Below are 22,152 nucleotides of genomic sequence, written 5' to 3' on the forward strand. Positions count from 1 at the left end.
AGTTCTGACCACCGAAGCAAATCATCCTCAACCAGCTCAAGGAAGGCACTCAAACGAGAGGATGACAAAGGAAGTATTTCAGAGGTTCTCCGAAGACTTCCTGCAAGAAATGCAACATGGATGTCACTGCTTGGTAGACACTCATTGAGAAGAAAGTGTCTTAGAGGAAACTTCTGTATCAATGGACAGAATTCTTCAAGAGGGTCCTTTGGAAGCAGGAAATGCAGAAAAGCAACCGGAGAAAGGAATGCCGATGATCTTGAGGCCAAGGTCTGCTTCCACCTCCTGGAAACACCAGTCAAATGTGTGATTAGAGTTCCGACTGTAGGATCAGCCTCATCAGCCATACTTGGGCCAACAGAATCCATGGCCAGTGACATAGACAATCATACTCGTTACCAAGTGATTGCCAACAATGACGATGAGTAGACATAGTTAATGATGTGTAAGAAAGGCATTAACTGAGACTAGCAAAGATACTTTACTTTGGAGTCTGCAACCTGAAAAGTGATTGTTGGATTTGCTGGAAAAGGTTATGGAATTCCCGATAGATATTTCCTCATTTGAAATTTTAATGATGATGCAGTGATTCATTGTGGTTTGGGAAAACTGGAAGCAAGGTAGAATAAGAGAAGGATGTACAATACATGACGTATCAAACCTAATATATTACATAGCTGCACAGATCTGAAGTTACGTATGAGGATCAGCATATCTCAGCAAAGAAGCAACAGAGGGCATGTGACTTCTATATAAAGATCGGCAGTATGATCAGTTACATGGGCAGTTCTAACGATAGGTGTGAAAGTCATGGCCTCATTACAATTTTAAACACCAGCCTCATTTCAGATAAAGTCTTTGATATCTTGTAAGGACTGCTGTTGTTTTAGGGGTAGGAGATGGCTGAGTGGTATTAACACTAGACAATTAATCCTGAGATCCATGTAATGTTTTGGGGACCTGGGTTCAAATCCCACCATGGCAGCTGGTGGAATTTTTTCAATTGAAATTGAATTCAATAATAATCTGGAACTTAGAGTCTAATGATAACCATGAAACCATTGCTAATTGTCAGGGAAAAAAAAAGAACCATCTGGTTCACTAATGTTCTTTAGGGATGGAAACTGCTATCCTTACCTGGTCTGGCCTATGTATGACTCCTGACCCATAGCAATATTGACTCTTAACTGCCCCCTGAGCAATTAAGAATGGGCAATAAATGCAGCCTATGCCAGTGATGCCCAAATCTCACAAATGAATAAAAGAAAATCATCAGAATCAGCAAATAGGCACAAGACGGAAGGAATCTGAATGGCCATTTGTTTTAGTGATGACTCACTGCAACAGTGACTCAGCTGAGCCCAAAATCTAGCCAATTAACCTGACCTTCTACAGTAATCTCACTCCCTGTCAAAAGCCATAATTGGATTTGCCTCTACCACACTTTCAGGCAGCACATTCCAAATCTGAAACAAATGCCATGTATAAAGATAGCTTAGGTGGGTTAAAGGGGATGGGCCTGGGTGGGATGCGCCAAAGGTCAGTGTGGACTTGTTAGGCCAAAGGGCCTGTTTCCACACTGTAGGGATTCTATGATTCTATGTTTTGATTGATTCTTCTGCTTTTAACCTTCTAACAATGTCTGCTTTAAAATTAGACATAGGTCACCAATGTGTCTCATTGTTTTCCTTGCTCAGGTCTGAGTGAGTCAACTCCATACGTTGTCATTGTTTCTGTGAAAACTCCCTTTGGAGAAGAGGACACGACTTCAGTGTTGTATTTTACAACCAAAATGTGTAAGTTTTTCAAAATATCACATTGTTAATCGTTTTGAGTTGGAAGGAGTTATGCAATTGTGAATATTCCCTGTGGAGTTCCAGTCCTTTGTCTCCGTCATGAAAATATTGCCAGAGTGTGCTTCAGCTATGTCCTTCCTGATCTGATTGACTCAGACTGTCTAAACCCTGGCTCAGCCAGCAGGGCCATTGGAAAGGTGCAGTTGTACCAAGCTGAATTCAGAACATGTTGGGAGGTGGTGAAGCCTTGAATGGCATCTCACTTTCAAATTCCAATACTGGATAGAATGTGGAACCTTTACTAAAGTAGGAAACATGACCAAAAAACATTTTTTTAGGGTGTTTGAATTTTCTGTGTGGTAACTGAGAGGGTCATTATGTTGATGTGGTGTACAGACTTCCAAAAAACATTTGATAATTTGCCACAGTTTTGCCAGCGTTGATCAAACCCATGGAGTAAAAGGGATAGTGGTGGCTGAGGGACCAGGAACTGAGAGTAGAGGTGAAGTTATTAAGTCAAACTTAAAGATTTGATATAGAAAATAATTACTCTGGGTTTGACTTACTAGAAATGATGATGTTGGGTAATCTATGAGGCTTTGTTTAACTGTGTGTTTTAATATGTTTCAAACTGTGTTTTGTATTTAGATAGAAACGTAAAAAGTGTAAACAGGAGTAGGCCATTCAGCCCTTTGACACTACTCAGCTATTCAATATGATCATGGCTGGACATCTAACTCATTACCTGTTCGCACTTTCTCCCCTTTAGTTCTAACTTCTCCTTGAAAAAGTTCAATGTTTTGGCCTCTGCAATTTTCTGTGCCAGAGATGGATTGTGATCCCTTGTTCTGGACTTCCTAGTCATCAGGAACATCCTTCCTGCATTCACCCTCTTTAATCTTGTTAGAATGATATAGGTTTCTGAGATTCTTCTCATTCTTCGAAATTCCAGTGAATATAGTCCTCTCTTCAGTCCTGCCATCTCAGGAGCAATAGTCAATACAGTGTGGAGCTGGAGGAACACAGCAGTCCTGATGACGGGTCCCGAAACGTCAGCTTTCCAGCTCTTCTGATGCTGCCTGACCTGCTGTGTCCCTCCAGCTCCACACTGTATTGACTCTGATTCCAGCATCTGCAGTTCTCGCTAGCTCAGGAACAATTTTAAGTCTAATTTTCTTAGCAGCAGCACAGGCCTCTGAGAGCTATGCGTGGCCGCGACTTCTCTCCTGATCAGCGTACCAAGGCCAGTTGTCATGCATGGAACATCAGAGCAGTTGCACTCATGCGCAGCCTAAATGGAAAGTCATTCAGCAATCAGTCTGGTAAACCTTTATTGCACACTCTCTGCAGCCAGAACATGCTTCCTCAGATAAGCAGACCAAAACTGCACACAGTGCTCAAGTGTGGGCTCACCAATGTCCTGTACAATTTCAGCAAAACATCCCTGCTCCTGTACTTGAATCCTTTGGCTATGAAGGACATCATGCCATTTGCTTTCTCCACCACTTGCTGCCTGATATGCTTTGTTAGTTCTATTCATATTTTTGCTTGTAAGATTATCTTCTGCTTTACTGTTAAAGAAATTCTGTAGGCTTAAGTGCCTATATTTTAGTGAATGACCATCATATTAAATAAAAGAAGCGTGTGGCCTGTCAAGCCATGTTTCATGCTGGAAACTGACTCGTCCAGCAGTAACATCAGCTGGGATCATAATACTTGACTGCAACACAGTAGGTTGTGAAAGTGGAAGAACGAGCATGTGACATCCTGGGTGTTATATGTAAAGGCATGGAGTACAAAAGGAAGGAAGTTATGGTAAACATTTATAAGCATTGCTATTGTCTGCAATTCAAAACACTGCACATTTTTAGGAGAGATGTTGAAGCCTTTAGATCAGATGGAGAAAAAATTCACAAGCATGATTAGAGACTTCAGAAAACAGGATGGACTGGAGATGCTAAAGTTGTTCTCCTAAAGTGAGAAGATTTGATGCAGACATTTACAATCGCGAGAGGTGTCGTTGGTATACATTGGGGAAAATTCTTCCTCTTGAGATACAGATCTGAGAACACAGATGTGAGGTGAATGGACAAGTCAGAAAGGGAACATGAGGGAAACCATTTGGATGCAGTGAGTAGTTATGACCAGGAACGCACTGCTCGAGACTGTGGAGAAGGCAGACCCAACCATGCCCTGAGAAAGGAATTGGGTAAACCCCTGAAAGTAAATATATTGGAGGGAAATGGAGAACACCGGACATGAGACTAGCTCAATTGCTCTTAAAGAAAACGCGACAAAACAAATGGTCACCTCTTGGCTGCAACCATTCTAAAATTCTTAATTAGCACAAAGAGAACTATGCATGCTCCATAGATCTCAATGAATGAGAACTTCTTAATGCTTTGAAAAGGCACTAGGTTTGAGCATTCCTCCAGTAATTACTTACATTACCCAGGTGGTACTTAGATTTTTACAGAATACAATTTTGCCACTCTGTTTTACAACTGAGAGATTCCATTCAATCATATTTTGATTTGTCTAAACCATTTAATTTGTTTTATTTGCACAGTGATTGATTTGTGCCTGAGCAATCCGTGCAGAGCCAATGCCTCCTGTATCCAGCAGGACGGAAGTTTCAGATGTTCCTGTGGGGCTGGCTACACCTGGAATGGATCTGTCTGTACAGGTGTGTGATGGGGATCAGGGAACCCAGTGGGGAATGAACTGAACACACTGCTTCCAGATCAAATGGAGACTGTGTCATGTTCTAAACCAGACTAGCACAGTTCAGATCTCTAGTTTGGTTTATTTATGATGAAAGCCACGCCATGAACAGTGACATTCCTCATGTTTGAACATTCAGATATGAGTAAATGTGACTTGGTGAAATCTTTAGAGGGTCTCTGTTTAATAATGTCCAGGTTGGGAGGACATGGTGGAAATCAGAACATAAAAGGTGGGGGTACTTGGAGATGACCCTCTAATCTTACTCGTTATCAAATGAACCTCATGTCAATATTTGCCACTCAGTCTATTTGTGTCCAAGTCAAAAAGAGATTTTCAATATTGGTGTGCAATCCTAACCTGCTGAATGAATTCAGTAAAAAAGAACTTAAAACAAGCACAAAAAGGCTAGAGAAACTCAATTGATCAGACAGCATCCGTGGAGAGAGAAATTTGCTCCATGAAGTCATGTAGTAGGTGCTCCCTTTCACAAGCCTACTCTTTGCCTGATGCCAGTGACTGTCCCTACTCCTGTGATACCGTTTCACAAATGCCCTACAGACATGGAGCAATTCCTCAAATATCACCGAGGCAATGATTCTCCACAATGCGACATCGCAATAAGACCTGATCCTGACCTCACTCTGTGTTTCCGCACGTGCGTTTTGCAGCAAGCTTCGCCATGTAGTCCATGGCTCTGAAAGGGGTTAGTACTTTGGACCAACATTCTCTCTGAGCCGTGTGGCCGCACTGTCGGTGGCTGGCTCTGCCCGTGGCTTCTGCTTCTGGAAGCTGCTGCTGTGCACTGTTAATGAAGCAACAGGCTAAGCTGCAAGAAACGTGGCTGAGGAATGCCATAAGTACCACCCACTGTGATCATGTCAGATGGACCTGTGGGAAGAAGCTTAGGAACTCAGTGTGAGATCTAACATCCAGTCCTCCTCATTGCCTCTGTAACAATGTTGACCTTATTAATGTAACCTCTAACTAGTTGCAACCATACAATAAACTGCATCTTGTTAATTATAAGAGTGTCTTCTAGTTAGACCATGGAGTGGCTTTCCTGTGTCACACGAGACCAAGCAGACCCTTTAGTTTCTTGCACTTCGAGGATAGTAGCAGAAACCTTCACCTTGAGTAACAGCTCAGACCATGTTGTGTGCAGGTGTGCTTATGCAACATAGTGATCATTAGTAAGGAGCCAAAATGATTGGTAATTTTCTCTAGCAAGGTTATCAAGTATAGGCAAAATGTGGACTTCGTGCTACTATCAGATCAGCCACAATTGTATTGAATGGTGAATCAGGTCCAAGGGGCTGAATGGCCACCTCCTCCTGCTGATTTATGTTTTCATGTTCACAGTCAAGGAGAACTTAGACTAGTTCTAACACACAATTACTGCCGTGAGCTGAGTTCAGTCACATAATGCAAAGCTAGAATGAAAACTGAGAGCTTCCTGAGCTGGTCATTCAGTGCTACACCATATGGTGCCTTTACTAAAAGGAGGATCAACTCATGTAAGAGCCATATGGTTTAAGCCAAAATTATGCATAGGTAGAAAGTTTCAGATTCACAAAGCTGGGGATTCTCCAATGACTCTTCCTTTCTTTCTAACCCCAGATGTGGATGAGTGTGAAAGTGGAAGCCACGACTGTCACAGCTCGGCCTCCTGTTTCAACATCCCCGGCTCTTTCCAATGTGTGTGTGAGGCTGGTTACACTGGAGATGGGAGGGACTGTACAGGTAACTGATGTTGAAGCTACAGTTTTGGATGTCTCTCAAGTTGCTCATTTATTGCTTGGAACGTTTTGATAACCTTTTGTGATGAATTCCAGTATCTCAAAGTTTGTTTCAACCAAAAATAACAATGGAACCTGGGGCAATCCTGGTCTGATTGACTGAACCGCACACTGCCTGAACCAATGGGCCACTGGGGGATAAAACATCTCACTTTATAATTTTGGAGGGTTCATCCCTGTGGCCTGGACACCATTTGTAAAAAGAGATTTATTGCCCATCTTTAATCATGCTTGAGCAGAGAAACTTTGGAGCCTCCATGATGAAGATGTTACCACAGTACTATCCAGCAGGGACTTGCAATATTTTGGCCCATCAAAGATAAAGGAACAGCTTTTTGGTGTCCATGCCATAATTGTTTCTGGTTGAGGAGTTGCTGGGAATCCCATGTAGCATAATGTTGTTGATCTTCCAGGCAGTGGAGATTATGTTTGGGAGGCACTGTTGAAGAAGTTCAAGATGAATTGTTGCTGTAGATATTGGAGGGTGCCTATTGTGGGTGGCCTATCAAACATAGATAACAAGGTGTAGAGTAGGTGTAGTAAAAATTTTTCTGAAGAAGGGTCTAGGCCCGAAACGTCAGCCTTCCTGCTCCTCTGATGCTGCTTGGCCTGCTGTGTTCATCCAGCTCTACACCTTGTTATCTCAGATTCTCCAGCATCTGCAGTTCCTATTATCTCTGGCCTATCAAACAGTCTGCTTTTCTGGGACTGTGTTGAGTCTTCAAAGTGATATTACAGCCTCATTTGGGAAAGCTAGTGGTGAGTGTACTGACTTGTGATTCGTTTATGGCGGAAAGGTTTTGGGAAGTTGCAAGATGAGGTTACTCAATGTTGGATATCCAAAACTAATTTTGTTCAAATAATTTTCTCCGTGGTAAGGGAGTCTAAAACTAGAACACATAGGTTTAAGGTGAGAGGGAAGAAATACAAAAGGGTCCAGAACGTCAATTTTTTCACAGAGGGTGGTGTGTGTCTAGAATGGGCTGCCAGAGATAGTGGCCAAAGCGAGTATAATTCTGTCATTTAAGAAACATTTAGACAGGTACATGGATAGATATGGAGCATATGGATCAAATGCAAGCAAATGGGACCAGATTAATTGCGAAAACTGGGCAGCATGGGCAAGTTGGGCCGAAGGGCCTGTTTCCATGCTGTGTACCTCTGCAACTCTAACCATGGTATTTATAGGGCTGATCCAGTTGCGTCATGTCACCAGTGATTTCTACAATATTACTGGTTGGAAGATAGCAATGGTGATGCGAATGAATATGATGGTAAAGTGTTTAATCTCCCTCTCTCATTGTTATCCAGCAATTATGTAGCATCAACATTTTATCAGCTGAAGCTTGGATACTGCTCAAATCTTTCTATCTGTTGACATGGACTTCCTCGATCTCTGGAGAGCTGTCATATTTTATGACAATGTTAACGTGTCCAGGATGATGTCCAAGCACTATCATTGTGTTGCTTTACATTGTTCTGTTTCTTCGAAGGGAATGCTTTGATGACTCCAAAACAAAGAATAAATCAGACATGACATGCTCTGCAGGAAACCGAGAAGCTCACATGCTGGAGCAGATTTTGTTGAGAATTCCTTTTGTGACCTTTGCTGGGAAATTATCTTCTAGCTATTCTAGACTTATAGATAGACGACTGCCACAGCCAAAATCCAGCATATGTTTGTTTTTGTTTTGTTGGAACTGTCTCCTTTATTCCTGGGAACAATCCCTTGAATCCTGGGAGCTATAATCTGAGTAACCAGCTATGAATCTGTTTCTTTACAAGGCATGACCCTAAATCTGGGGTACAGCAGTAAATAGTTTCAGATTCACAAAGCTAGGCACACCCCAGTGAACTCTTCCTTCCTTCCTAACCCTCAGATGTGAATGAATGTGAAGGTGGAAGCCACGACTGTCACAGCTCGGCCTCCTGTTTCAACAGCCCCGGCTCTTTCCAATGTGTGTGTGACGCTGGCTACGCTGGAGATGGGACGAACTGTACAGGTAACTGATAATGAATCTTCCCAATGGAAAATATTCCCACTTCCATCTTTAGTCCTGCCTAAAGAAGTGTCCCTGAATAAGGGTTGAGAGAGAAAAAGCAGAGAATGATGACGAATGGATGCTTTTCAGATGGGGAGTAGCATGTAATGGAGCCCACCAAGGTTCAGTGTTATGACCATTGTGTTTCTCTTAATAAACACATAATATGGCCTTGAATCCAGGAAGGACAATTTTAAAGATTAACCACAATACACAACTTGATAACATAGTAATGAATAGAAAAGGTAATAATAGACTTCAGGACATCGTAGACAGACTGTAGAACTTGGCAGACAAATTACAGATACAATTCAATGTGGGAAGAGATACATAAGATGCAACATGAGAAAGTAAAATAATCAGAAGCATTCCATTTTATGGGGATTTCACAAGTGGAATCATTAACAGTGCAAGTTCACAAATCTTTTATTTGGTAAGATGATCAAGAAAATACATTGGATATTAAAAAGTAATTCTGGTGTTAAATTAAAAAAAGCAAACAACTCCCATTATGTATACAATTTTGGCCATCACAGTTCAGACCTTGGAGTGGATCCAGAAATTCGTCTTAATGCTGAGACCAGGGTTAATGTATTTCATTTATTGTGGAGTGATTGGAGAAGCTAGGATTTGCATTAAATCGATGTAAATGAGCAACCTAAGTTATGTATCCACAATTATGAGGGATTTTCCTTGCTTGAGTGAAAACAAATAGTACATGGGCCCATAATGAGAGGTCATTGATTTATAATGATCGGCTGGACAAAATATATGAAATGTATTTACAGAGTTGTTAATGGTAATGTCATCATATGTCATGGAGAATAGTTAGATTGTCTCTTGTGGAATTTATGGTGCCTCTGTTCAGCCCAACTCTGATGTAGTCACCCATTTGCTCCATTCAGACATATACACTGCGTTGTGAATTATTTATCTTCAATGTTGACAATTCTGAACCTGCTGATATCTGTTGCTGTTCAGGAATGTATTGACCATTAAAAAATATATCTTTGTGAATAAAGAAATGCAACAAATCAGAGCTGTTAACTGATTTTTCATTTGATTGCTGAGTTCCCACACATCTAGAAATGTATTCGAAACTCTTTAATGGATCTACATTACTGGAACGTCACCTGCTGGCTGTTCACACTCTGACCAAAACTAATTTGCACCAAGTTCTTATCAGTCATCAGCCCTCCAATAGCTGACCTGCAATAGGTGCTCAGTCCAACAGTGCTTCCAATTCAAAATATTAGCTGTATATTTGAATCTTGCCTTTGGTTTCCCCCTTCCCTATGTGTGACAGCTCCTCCAACACTGCATTCCTCCATTTCTGTACTCTTGTGTGTTGTCACCTTCCATTGTCCCTCCTTTGGTTCTCATGTTTTCAGCTGTCTAAGCCCCAAGCCTCTCCAACTCCCACTCCTCCTCCGTAAGATGTTTGTCAAAGCTTATCACTTTGAATCTTAGGTCATCTGTCCTGATGTCATATAATACTGCTGAGTATGGAATGTTGTGTGATATTCTTACCTGTATAACACCTTGCGATGATATGACATATTAAAGCACTATACGATTGCAAGGTGTGGAATAGTTGCCACACTCACACATTGCTACTTTTCATTTTCTAAATTCTTCTCCCATCTTTATCCTGTTGAATTCCAAGGATTACATTGTGCACAATCATCAGTGAATATGTTTCTTTTACAAGGCTGTGTCCTAATTGATATGTGTAATAGTACAATTGTTAAAATTCACAAACCTGATTTGATTTGATTGATTTTATTGTCATGTGTACCGAAATGCAATGAAAAGCTTTGTTTAAGAGCAGTACAGGCAGATCACAGCAAGCAAAGGTTGTACAGATCAAAAAGACTTAGAGGCATACAGGCTACATTGCAGGTTACGTTATTTGAGGCTTGAGTCCATTCAACAGTCTGATAATGGCCAGAAAGAAGCTGCTTGTGCGTGTGTTCAGGTTTCTGTATCTTCTGCCTGACGGAAGACGTTGTAGGAGATCATTACCAGGATGCAATAGGTCTTTGATGATGTTGGCTGCCCTTCCATGGCAGCGAGCTGTGTAAATAGAGTCCATGGATGGAAGGTTGGCTTCCATGATGGTCTGGGCTGTGCACACCACCTTCTGTAGTTTCTTACGGTCCTGGGCAGAGCAGTTGCCGTACGAGGCCGTTATGCACCCAGACAGTATGCTTTCAATGGTGCATCTGTAGAAGTTGGTGAAGGCCCTTATGGATGGGAGGAATTGTGCAGGTAACTGGTATTAATGTAAAAATCCCAGTATTGATAGCTATAAATCCAGTAAACAACTTCTGAACCACCTACAACGTATGTACACCTTCGTTAAAAAAGGAGGCCAAAACTACATACACAGTTCAAGATGTGGTCTCATCAAGGCAGTGTACAACTCAAATATAGCATCTAACCCTTTCTTAATAAAGAGTGGCATTTTTTTTATTTATTCAATTTGTGTGTTGTGGGCATCGCTGGCTGGCCAGCATTTATTGCCTATCCCTAGTTGCCCTTGAGAAGGTGGTGCGCTGCCTTCTTGAACCGCTGCAGTCTTCCTGCTGTGGGTTGACCCACAATGTTATTAGGGAGGGAATTCCAGGATTTTGACCCAGTGACAGTGAAGGAATGGTGATACATTTCCAAGTCAGGACGGTGAGTGACTTGGAGGGGAACTTGAATGTGGTGGTGTTCCCATGTATCTGCTGCCCTTGTCCTTATAGATCGAAGTGGTCATGGGTTTGGAAGGTGCAGTTTAAGGATCTTTGGTGAATTTCTGCAGTGCATCTTGTAGATAGTGCACGCTGCTGCTACTGAGCGTCGGTGGTGGAGGGAGTGGATGCTTGTGGATGTGGTGCCAATCAAGCGGCTGCTTTGTCCTAGATGGTGTCAAGCTTCTTGAGTGTTGTTGGGGCTGCACTCACCCAGGCAAGTGGGGAGTATTCCATCTCACTCCTGACTTGTGCCTTGTGGATAGATGGTGGACAGGCTTTCAGGATTTAGGAGCTGAGTTCCTAGCCTCTGACCTGCTCTTGTAGCCACTGCATTTATGTGGTGAGTTGAATTGAGTTTCTAATCAATGATAACCCCCAGGATATTGATAGTGGGGTTTCAGTGATGGTAACGCCATTGAAAGTCAGGGGGCTGTGGTTAGATTGTCTCTTATTGGTGATGGTCATAACCTGGCATTTGTGTGGTGTGAATGTTACTTGCCACTTGTCATCCCAAAACTGGGTATTGTCCAGATCTTGTTGCATTTGGACACAGACTGCTTCAGTGTCTGAGGAATCGCAAATGGTGCTGAACATTGTGCAATCGTTTGTCATGAAATGTATGCGATTTATATACGAACATTTTTTAATTTGGATTTTAGACTCATAGCATATGGATGGTGGGCTATTTTAGTGAATCAGTTTAGAAATGAACTAAGTCAGTCTTTCCAGAACCATGTTTTAAACAGTATGTGCCTCCTGGAGTGCAGTGTATTTTTTTTATATTATGGGCTTTGCAACCAAAGAGAAAAAAGATGTATTGAAAGACGTTAACTTGCTTTTAGTTTTAAAATAATCAAAGATTGAATTTTAGCTGAGGAAAACCTCGTTTGGTTAGCCTGGAGCAGATGTGATTGGGGTCAAAAACAAGTATAATCTCTTCTAGGAAAAGGAGGTTGTTCAGAGCAGTTAAGGAAATAAGATATTTCAGTCAAAGAGGGCACTTTGTGGAACTTTCAGACCAGGCCCATTTGGTTAGAAATCTGTGTTGGTTATTCAAGACTGAGAATGTTGAAGATTTGGTCTGCTTAGTCCTTACTTCGAAAGAAGCTCAAAGAATGCTCACTGGGCAGATTTCTGGGATGACAGCATTATCTTATGAGAAAATATTGAGTAGGTTGGGCCAGTATTCCTGGAGTTTAGAAGAGTCGAAGGTGATGGAACCATAGAAGATTCTGAGCGAGCTTGGCAGAATTGAGGCAGAGAGGATTTCTCAAGTCAAGGATTGTAGCAACCAAGTTGGAAAATAGAATTGAAGCCAAGTCAGATCTACCGAGATTTTATTGAATTGGCAAACAGGCTTAACGGGCAATTGTTTTCGGTTTTTTTTCATCACTGGTTAGGCCTTTAATGCACACCCCTAATTGTCTTTGAGAAAGTGATGGTGAACCATTGCAGTCTTTGGTACATAGGTCCATTCACACACTGATAGGAAGGCAGTTCCAGGTTTTATAACCTGTGACACACCAAGGGGACGTGAAGAGGTTCTGTCTTGTTGGACATGTTTCTGACCACTGATCAGCTCAAACCTGAAAATTGTTGAGGACTTGTTACATTTGGACATGGACTGTTTCAGTATGTCAGGAATCACACTCTCCAGTCATCAGTGTGAACAACCCCTCTTCTGACCTTAGGATGGGAAGAAAGTTATTGATGAAGCAGCTGAAGATAGTTGGGCCTAGTGTTAAATGCCAGAGGCTAAATGGTGGATAAACACAGTCCGGTCATACATTTTTCTAATTAAAGTTTTATTTCTAGTTCACACACCACAGACTCGAAACCTACTTGATTACTTTATGATCTGTCAAGTTCACCCCAATCGACCTATGAATAACATTATAACCTCTACCCTCCTTAGTTCCATTGGTTTTGTGCACCCTGCCAGGTTGTAATAAATAATAACATGTTCCCCTTTCTTCTTTCTAAAATTAACTAATATATGCAATAATAGTTTTTTAAAAAATCAAAAATATAAAATTCAATATGTATTCCCATTTGTTTTTAACATGCATTCAAATTGCAAACATCCTTTTTCCTGTATTTCTAATTCTTTCTTAAACCTTGCTCCATCCTTCATAAAGCAATCAAATAGGTGACCCATTTCAATTTTGAGATTTTTCCCTTCCCCTTTCAACGCAGTTGTTCTTACTTTTACAGTTCAGTTCTTTCATCCATGTCTGGACCAAGGTCATAGTGAGGTGTGGAGCTGACAGACCATGTCAGAAGCCAAACTGAGCAGGTTATTACTCTGTAAGTGCCACTTTACAGCATTGCTGACTCCCTCCATCACTTTGCTGATGACCAAGAGTAAACTGATAGGGGCGATGTGGTGGCTCAGTGGTTAGCACTGATACCTCACAGCACCAAAGACTCGTGTTCAATTCCACCCTCGGGTGACTGTCTGTGTGGAGTTTGCACATTCTCCCCGTGTCTGCGTAGGTTTCCTCCTACAGTCCAAAGACATGCAGGTTAGGTGGATTGGCCATGCTAAATCACCCATAGTGTGCTGGGATGAGTAAGCTAGGTGGATTAGCCATGGGAAATGCAGGGTTACAGGGATAGGGATAGGGGTTTGGGTCTGGGTGGGATGCTCTTCAGAGGGTCAATGTGGACTCAATGGGCTGAATGGCCTGCTTCCACACTGTAGGGATTGTATGATTCATGTCCAATCAGTGATGGGCCACGTTGGATCTGTCCTGCTTTACGTGGACAGGATGAACCTAATTTTCCGCATTTGCCAGATGCCAGTGCTGTAACTAAACAGGAACAGCTTGGCTAGTGACACAAGTTTAGAGCTATTGTCAGAATGTTCTCGGGACCCATTGCTTTGACAGTTTCCAGATTTCCTTTCCCACAGGAAAGTAGCGAACGAGATGGGATTTTACGACAGTCAAGTGATAATTTCATGGTCACCTTTACTGAAACTAGCTGCCTGTACGGCTCAATACCTGGTGGTCTGTCTGGTTTAATTTCTTTCCTTAGACTTTGTGGTGGGCTGAAATAACTCAGTGGCTTGTTAATCCATTTTCAGAGGATAGTTGAGAGTCAACCACATTGCTTAGGTTCTGGAGTCTCATGTGGACCAAAGTGGCAAATATTCTTCCCTACGACGGTTTCATGGTCACTATCAGGTTAGCTTTTATAATTCCATACTTGTTAATTGAATTCAAATTCAAATTGAATTGAAGAATTCAAATCATCTGTCATGGTGGCTTTCAAACCCATGTCCCCAGAACCTTAGCTGGGGTCTCTGCTTCAGTAGCCCTGAGACATTACAAGTACACCTCCCTGGATATATACACCTCCCCTGGAAAATGACATTCTGGATGTTTACAAAAACCGAAAGAACTGCGGATGCTGTAAATCAGGAACAAAAACAAAGTTGCTGGAAAAGCTCAGCAGGTGTGGCAGCATCTGTGAAGGAAAAGAACAAAGTTAACATTTCAGGTCCAGTGTTCTGAGTAAGGGTCACTGGACCTGAAACATTAACTCTGCTTCTTTTTCCTTCACAGATGCTGCCAGACCTGCTGAGCTTTTCCAGCAACTTTGTTTTTGTTCTGGATGTTCACACCTTGCCAAAGTGGCTTTGCATCAATTCTACTCCCCTGTTTTCTAGCTGTCCTACAATGGATCCACAATCCAGCAATGCTCTAATTCAGAATATTGTGCCGGATTTTCTAAAGAATGGCGACCACATGCAGATTGCCACCCTGCCCCTTTCATCAGCGATGAAAGAGCTCCACAAGATTCCGGTCAGCGCTCTTTTAGAAGTGCGGAGTTGTGCTTCCATTTTGACAGGTCCCTCGTAGAGTTGAACAGTTGCAGGGGAAGATAAACCTTGTCCCCTTTTCATTTACAAGCAGTAAGTTGCTCCCTTCTGTAATTTCAAGGTCCAGCACCACAGACACTCCTGTGAAAGGGTTGGTATACCAGTGTTAGGTTATGGTGCTAGGGGAGGTGGCACTGGGTGCAAGGTGGGTAGATGACAGGAATCAAGATATGTGATGTGCCAGGTGGGTAGGGGTAGGGTTCTGAGGGTGTTTAGGGGGAAGGCAGAGGCAGTTCTAAGGTGCTGGGGGCAGGTAACAAACAGGTAAAATAAAGGGTAACAGTGAGTCATATGCAGGTGGCAAGAGGGCCAGGTAATGGAGTGTTTGGGGTATAGGGGTGTGGGTGTGGTGTGAGAGAGGTTGGATGTTAGTTGAATAGTTACTCAGGTGTTAAACTAGACTTTTAATAGTCCTAACATTTCCTGCGCAACTATTTTCCTGACCGCAGTGGAACCGTCTTAATTCTCTAATGTAAGTTTGGACTTTCACAGAGTTCTGGGAGCACAGGAATTGTCCAACAGAATCTACAATTCCTTTGGAGCCTGCTACGGCTGAGATTCTGCAGGGTCCCCATGAACGACTCTTAGATACCAACAGAAACAGGTATCTGGCCATCAGAAAATCCAGACCATCCTTCTTCAGTGGCAGCTTGCCCATGTGGTCCCTGCTCCCAATGTGTGAAACATCCTCCAGCACTTTGCAAAACCCACATTTGCTCCATTTCTGCCCTCCAGTGTATTACCACTACCCCCAGTGGCTGTCGTGCTTTTACCTCTCTAGGTCCCAGACCTCCCACCTCTCTGTCCTCCTCTGAACCACTTATTAAAGCTCATCTCCTAGAAACCTTTGACCATCTGCCCTAATGTCACCTCACATTGGCTCGATGTCAAGTTTCATATGATGGGTTCTCCTACAAAACACCTTGAGATGATTTATTATGTTAATAAAACACTATAAACACAAAGTATTTGAACAGTGGCCGAGGTTATAAATCAATCACACTTTACTTTCAGTCATAATTTTTTCTCCCATCTTCATGCCAGTGAATCTCAAGGAGTGTTCTGTGAGGGAAAGTCCATTAATCTATTTCTTTCCGAAAGGCTGAGTCCAAATTGGCTTGTGGAATATCAGAAAGCTTCAGGTTCTCAAAGTTGGAGATCCTCCAATGAGCTCTTCCTTTCCTCTAACCCTCAGACGTGAATGAATGTGTAAGTGGAAGCCACGACTGTCACAGCTTGGCCTCCTGTTTCAACAGCCCCGGCTCTTTCCAATGTGTGTGTGAGGCTGGTTACACTGGAGATGGGAGGAATTGTACAGGTAAATAACACTGACACTTTCACAATGACACCACTTTCCTCTCATGCTTCTATTTCTCACATTATTGTGCTTACTGCGAGTTTTAATTTGGACCTATTTCCCATCTATATTCATGAGTTTGCTGTTGGAGTTTACTGGGGAATAAGTGTTGAAGAACATATAAATATACAGCAGAGGGGTACAGGCAGATTGGGGGAATGGGCAAGATGGCAGATGGAATACAATGTGATGAATTGTAGAGTTATCCACTTTGGTAGGAAGTAGAAAAATAGATTTTTTTTAATGCAGGGGCTGAGAAATGTTTGCATTCAGCACGGCAGGAGCATACTTCTACTTCAGTCACAGAAAGTTAACAAGTAGGTGCAAGCAAGTAGGGAGGCAAATGGTAATGTAAATTTTTTGCTGCACCTGGAGTAGTGTGTGCAGTTTTTGATCTCCTTCTCTAAGGTAGAAGAGAAGTCAAGAAAGTGATGGTGCAGGCCTTTTCAGAATGAAAGTAATGAAGCGAATCCAGCACTCCAGGTTACAGTGCGTCAAAAGGATGTCTTCCCCACAGGGAGTCCAACAAAGGTTCACTGTGAGGAAGGAATGAGTTGACTAGACCTAGGTTCCCCAGAGTTTAGGTGATTGAAAGGTGATTTAATTGATGCAGACCTTTAATAGCTATAACAAATTCACTGTGGTAGATGTCAAAAGGACACGTTCTGTTGCTGGAGAGTCCAGAAGTAGCATGAGATAGTAATTACCAAACCTAGTAAATCAGGAAGAACATCACTCTGCAGAGAATGGCAAAAATATGGAACACCATTCCAGAGGGAATACTTGAAGAAGTGAGTATGCATGCAGTTTAAGAGGAAACTATACAATGAGAGGGGAAAAAAGGGAAAGTTTTGTTCTTAAGGTTACATCTAGTAAACAGAATGTGTTGAATTTGTGGGAGTGCAGACACCCTGCTAGATCAGATGGGGTAGATGGTCTGTTTCTTTGTTGCAGATTCTATGTAAAGCTTTGACTCACGAGCTAGGATGAATCTTTTTGTTGCTTGGGATTACTGACCAGTTAAAGCCTTAGTAGAGCCCTGGTGAAGTATGTCCTGACAGCCAGGGATTATTCCAGGTTCTCAATCGTCTGCTCACTCTCTGATTCACTGTTGTTTTATTTTTTAACGCTGCTTTCAGATGTTAACGAGTGTGCGGATCCAGCAATGAATCAGTGTGACCCAAACGCAGAGTGCCTGAACTCTGATGGTTCCTACAGCTGTGAGTGCAAACCCTACTACACAGGGAATGGGACACATTGTGAAGGTAAGCAGCAGGGTTCAGGTCCTAGCCTCCTCCTGACCATAGAACATGAAGATACACTGGGCTGGAGATCTACCCTTACTGCCTGGCAGGAAAGGGAATCCCGCAGATTCTGTATGATCATTCCCTCTGTTAGATCTTCTTCACTGCTGTCCACTTAGGTGATGCTGAAAGCTCTGGGAGCGCTATTTATTCCAACTGCACAGAAGGCTGTTGGAGACTACTGTGTTAGATGCAGGACTCATTAGGAGCAATGGGTGTTGTGTTGGTAATGGTAATGGATGGTTAAATCAGAGAATGATATTTTTATTCACTTGCGGGATGTGGGCATCGCTGGCTGGATCAGCATTTGTTGCCCATCTCTAGTTGCCCTTGAGAAGATGGTAGTGATCTACCTTCTCGATCCGCTGCTGTGGGTTGACCCACAATGCTGTTCGGAAGGGAACTCCAGCATTTTGACCCAGCGACAGTGAAGGAATGGCGATATATTTTCACGTCCAGATGATGAGTAGCTTGGAAAGGAACTTGAAGCGGGTGGTGTTCCCAGGTATCTGCTGCCCTTGTGCTTCTAGATGTAAATAGATATGGGTTTGAAAGCTACTGTCTTTGGTGCATTTCTGTAGTCCATCTTGTAGATTATACAGGCAGCTGCTACTGAGCGTCTGTGGTGAAGGGAGTGGATGTAGTACCAATCAAGCAGGCTGCTTTGTCCTGGGTGGAGTCAAGCTTCTTGAGCCTTGTTGAAGCTGTATTCATCCAGGCTGTCCTGACTTGTGCCTTTGTAGATGGTGGACAGGCTTTGGAGGGGTCAGGAGGTGAGTTACTCATTGCAGAATCCCTAGCCTCTGACCTGTTTTTGTAGCCACTGTGTTTGTCTGGCTAGTCCAATTGATTTTCCAGTCAATAGTCACCCCCAAGATGTGGATAGTGGGGTATTCAGTGATGGTAACCCCATTGAATGTCAATGGGTAATGGTTAAATTGTCTCTTATTGAAGCTGGTCATAGCCTGGCATTTGTGTGGCATGAATGTTACTTGCCACTTGTCGGCCCAAGCCTGGATATTGTCCACATCTTGTTGCATTTGAACATGGACTGCTTCAGTATCAGAGGAGTCACGAATAGTGCTGAACACTCTGTAATCATCAGCGAGTGTCTCCACTTCTGACCTTATGATGGAGGGAAGGTCATTGAATAAGCAGCTGAAGATGGTTGGGCCTAAGACACAAATCTACCAGGGCAGCTGCAGCATTGTAATTCCACTTAGCGAAAAAAATTAAGAAATAAATAAAATTCAGTTGAAGTGACCATGAAGTTGCTGGATTATTGTAAAATTTGAACCAGTTCATATATGTCTTGCAGAGAGAGAACCTGTAGTTCTTGCTCAAACTGGCTCTAAGTGACTCCAATCCAACATCAATGTAGTTGTCTCCTCACTGCCCCTCTGAAAATGCCTTAACAAACCATTCTGTCGGATTGAAGCCATAATGAGCAATTCATGAAAATGGTCTCCCCTATCTCAGGGCATCCGGGGTGGGCAATTAACTTCATGTTTTTCAAGTGAGTGTCAACAACCCAAGAAAGCATGAAAAAGAGATTGTGCCCCTTCTGTGTTTGATTTTCTCACCTCTATAAAGACTGTTCTAGATATTAAGATGGTGAAATAAGATCATTCAACAGAAAAATGGAAATCACTCAGATGATTTCTCTCTCTCTCACACGCACACACTCCCACATTCTCGCGCACACACAAGCGCACACACTCCCACATTTTCACGCACGCACGCGCGCACACACACGCACGTGCGTACACATGCACACGCACGCACACGCGAGCGCGCACACAAACACATGGGCCAACATTTTCTCCTTTTTGTTTCTAAGTATGGAGTTAAGTATCATTTACAGCAAAACACACTTCACCACCTCCAAGATGAAAGCTGTGAAATCGAGTGCCAATCAGCCAATTAAGTGGTGATCCAGTAGGATTCCTGGCTAATCATTTCTTGGGATATTAATGACCTGCCCCAAATGCCAAACAGAAGTCAGGAGCCCACTGTGAGCAGCAGGCATTATCCCAAAGGCCAAGGCTGCTGGTTGCTTAGCAACACTGAAGACCAGGAGTGGCAGGAAGTGAGTGATTTTTTTTTGGGAGGGGAGGCGAGAGGACACAGAATCTCAAGGTAGGGGTCACGAAAAGATTGATGTGCAAGGCAAACATGGAATTTCAGCTTTATACTGGTCAGCCATACCCCACCCATATGCCCGAATGCCCCCAGATCATAGAGTCATAGAGATATACAACATGGAAATAGACCCTTCGGTCCAACTTGTCCATGCCGACCAGATATCCTATATGAACCTAGTCCCATTTGCCAGCATTTGGCCTATATCCTTCTGAATCCTTTCTATTCATGTATCCATCCAGATGCCTTTTAAACATTGCAACTGTACCAGCCTCCACCACTTCCTCTGGCAGCTCATTCCATACTCACACCACCCTCTTGAAAAAGTTGTCCTTTAGGTCCTTTTTGGGTCTCTTTGTCTCGCCTTAAACTTATGCTCTCTAGTTTTGCACTCTCCCACACTGGAGAAAAAATCCTGCCTATTTACCATATCCATGCCCCTCATGATTTTGTAAACCTCTGTAACGTCACCCCTCAGCCTCTGACACTCCAGGGAAAATAGCCCCAACCTATTCAAGCCTCTCCCTATAGCTCAAACCCTCCAACCCTGGCAACATCCTCATAATTCTTCTCTGAACCCTTTCTAGTTTTACCACATCCTTCCTATAGGATGGAGTCCAGAATTGCATGCAGTATTCCAAAAGTGGCCAAAGCAATGTTCTGTATAGCCACAACATGACCTTCCAACTCCTTCACTCAATGCACAGCCCAATATAGGCAAGCATACCAAACGCCGCCTTCACTATCCTATCTACCTGCAACTCAACTTTCAAGTAACTATGAACCTGCACTCCAAAGTCACTTTGTTCAGCAATGCTCCCCAGGACCCTACCGTTAAGTGTATAAATCCTGCCCTGATTTGCCTTTCCAAAATGCAACACCTCACTTTTATCTTAGTTAAACTCCATCTGCCACTCCTTGGCTCATTGGCCCATCAGATCAAGATCCCGTTGTACTCTAAGTTAACCTTCTTTGCTGTCCACGACACCACCAATTTTAGTATTATCTGAAAACTTACTACCCATACCTTCTATGTTCACATCCAAATCATTTTTATAAATGACAAAAAGCAGTGGATCCAGCACCGATCCTTGTGGCACACCATTGGTCACAGGCCTCCAGTCTGAAAAGCAACCCTCCACCACTCACCCTCTGTCTTCTATACTCCATGTGATCTAACCTTGTTAACCAGTCTAACCATGAGGAACTCTGTCAAACGCCTTACTGAAGTCCATATAGATCCTGTCCACCACTCTGCCCCCTTTACTTCTTCAAAAACTCAATCAAGATGGTGAGATATGATTTCTCATGCACAAAGCCATGTTGCCTATCCCTAATCAGACCTTACCTTTCCAAATACATATAAACCCTGTCTCTCAAGATTCCCTCCAACAACTTGCTCACCACCCACATCAGGCTCACTGGTCTATAGTTCCCTGACTTTTCCATTACCACCTTTCTTAAATAGTGGCACCACGTTGGCCAACCTCCACTCTTCCGGCACCTCACCTGTAGCTACCAATGATACGAAGATCAAAGCAAGTCCAGGCCCCTACCCGACACCCTGGCAGGCAGGATGCCATGCTATAGCAGTCAGGACAGTTGCCACATTTTCCACCTTGCCAGGGACAAAGCTAACCAGACCGATGGCGAACTAAATGCCCTTAAGTGGTCATCATGTCACCAGTTATGGGCCTCAGGTGGCATGCTGGGAAGGTGGATCATGAGTCTTTCCACCCAGGGAAAAATGGGGTTGGGTATCTTACAGGTGCCAACTTGCCTCGTTCATTTGCCCTACCCAGCACCTTCCCTGCCCCCTCTGAGGGAAATTCTGCTCTCACCAATCAATTTGAAGCAAATCAAAAAGCGGCACAAATGGTTTTGAGGCTGTGGCAATGGAAATAGTTTATAATGTTTTCTACATCCTTCTGTCTGATGTGAAGGTTGGACTACAACCCGGTGTTGTGTGATTTCTGGCTTTGACCTTCTCTCCACACATTTATTTCAAGGCCCAGCAAGTTCTCTCCAAATGAAACTCCCATCAAGATGCCTTTTAAGACACACCTGCATGGACAGAGGCTTAATGCAGGTCATTCCCAATGAACTCAGTGGATGGAGTCATTTCCTGAGTGGAATACCCTGGAAACATCCTGGCTGGAGCACTGAGTGTCATCAAGCAAAGTGACTCAGCATCGGATTGAAAGGGAAACAGGGGTTGTGGGCCAAGGGGTAGCTCAAAATCAACCTCTGAGTTAGTAAGAACTGCAGATGCTGGAGTCACAGATAACGTAGTGTGGAGCTGGAGGAACACAGCAGGCCAGGCAGCATCAGAGGAGCAGGAAAGTTGACATTTCTGAAGAA

General features: G+C 43.0%; 1 protein-coding gene across 1 annotated transcript in view; it reads left to right on the forward strand.

The window, feature by feature from the left end:
* The first annotated feature begins 14,785 nt into the window (after positions 1-14,785).
* LOC109933519 overlaps positions 14,786-22,152 on the forward strand; it is a 58,169-nt gene continuing 50,802 nt past the window's right edge. Inside the window, exons 1-3 of the mRNA XM_048607809.1 lie at positions 14,786-14,957; positions 16,184-16,306; positions 17,485-17,610. Of these exons, the coding sequence (XP_048463766.1) occupies positions 14,786-14,957; positions 16,184-16,306; positions 17,485-17,610 (421 nt within the window). The remainder of the gene's footprint in view (positions 14,958-16,183; positions 16,307-17,484; positions 17,611-22,152) is intronic.

Source organism: Rhincodon typus, chromosome 18, assembly GCF_021869965.1.
Source record: "Rhincodon typus isolate 14 chromosome 18, sRhiTyp1.1, whole genome shotgun sequence".
NCBI classification, from domain to species: domain Eukaryota; kingdom Metazoa; phylum Chordata; class Chondrichthyes; order Orectolobiformes; family Rhincodontidae; genus Rhincodon; species Rhincodon typus.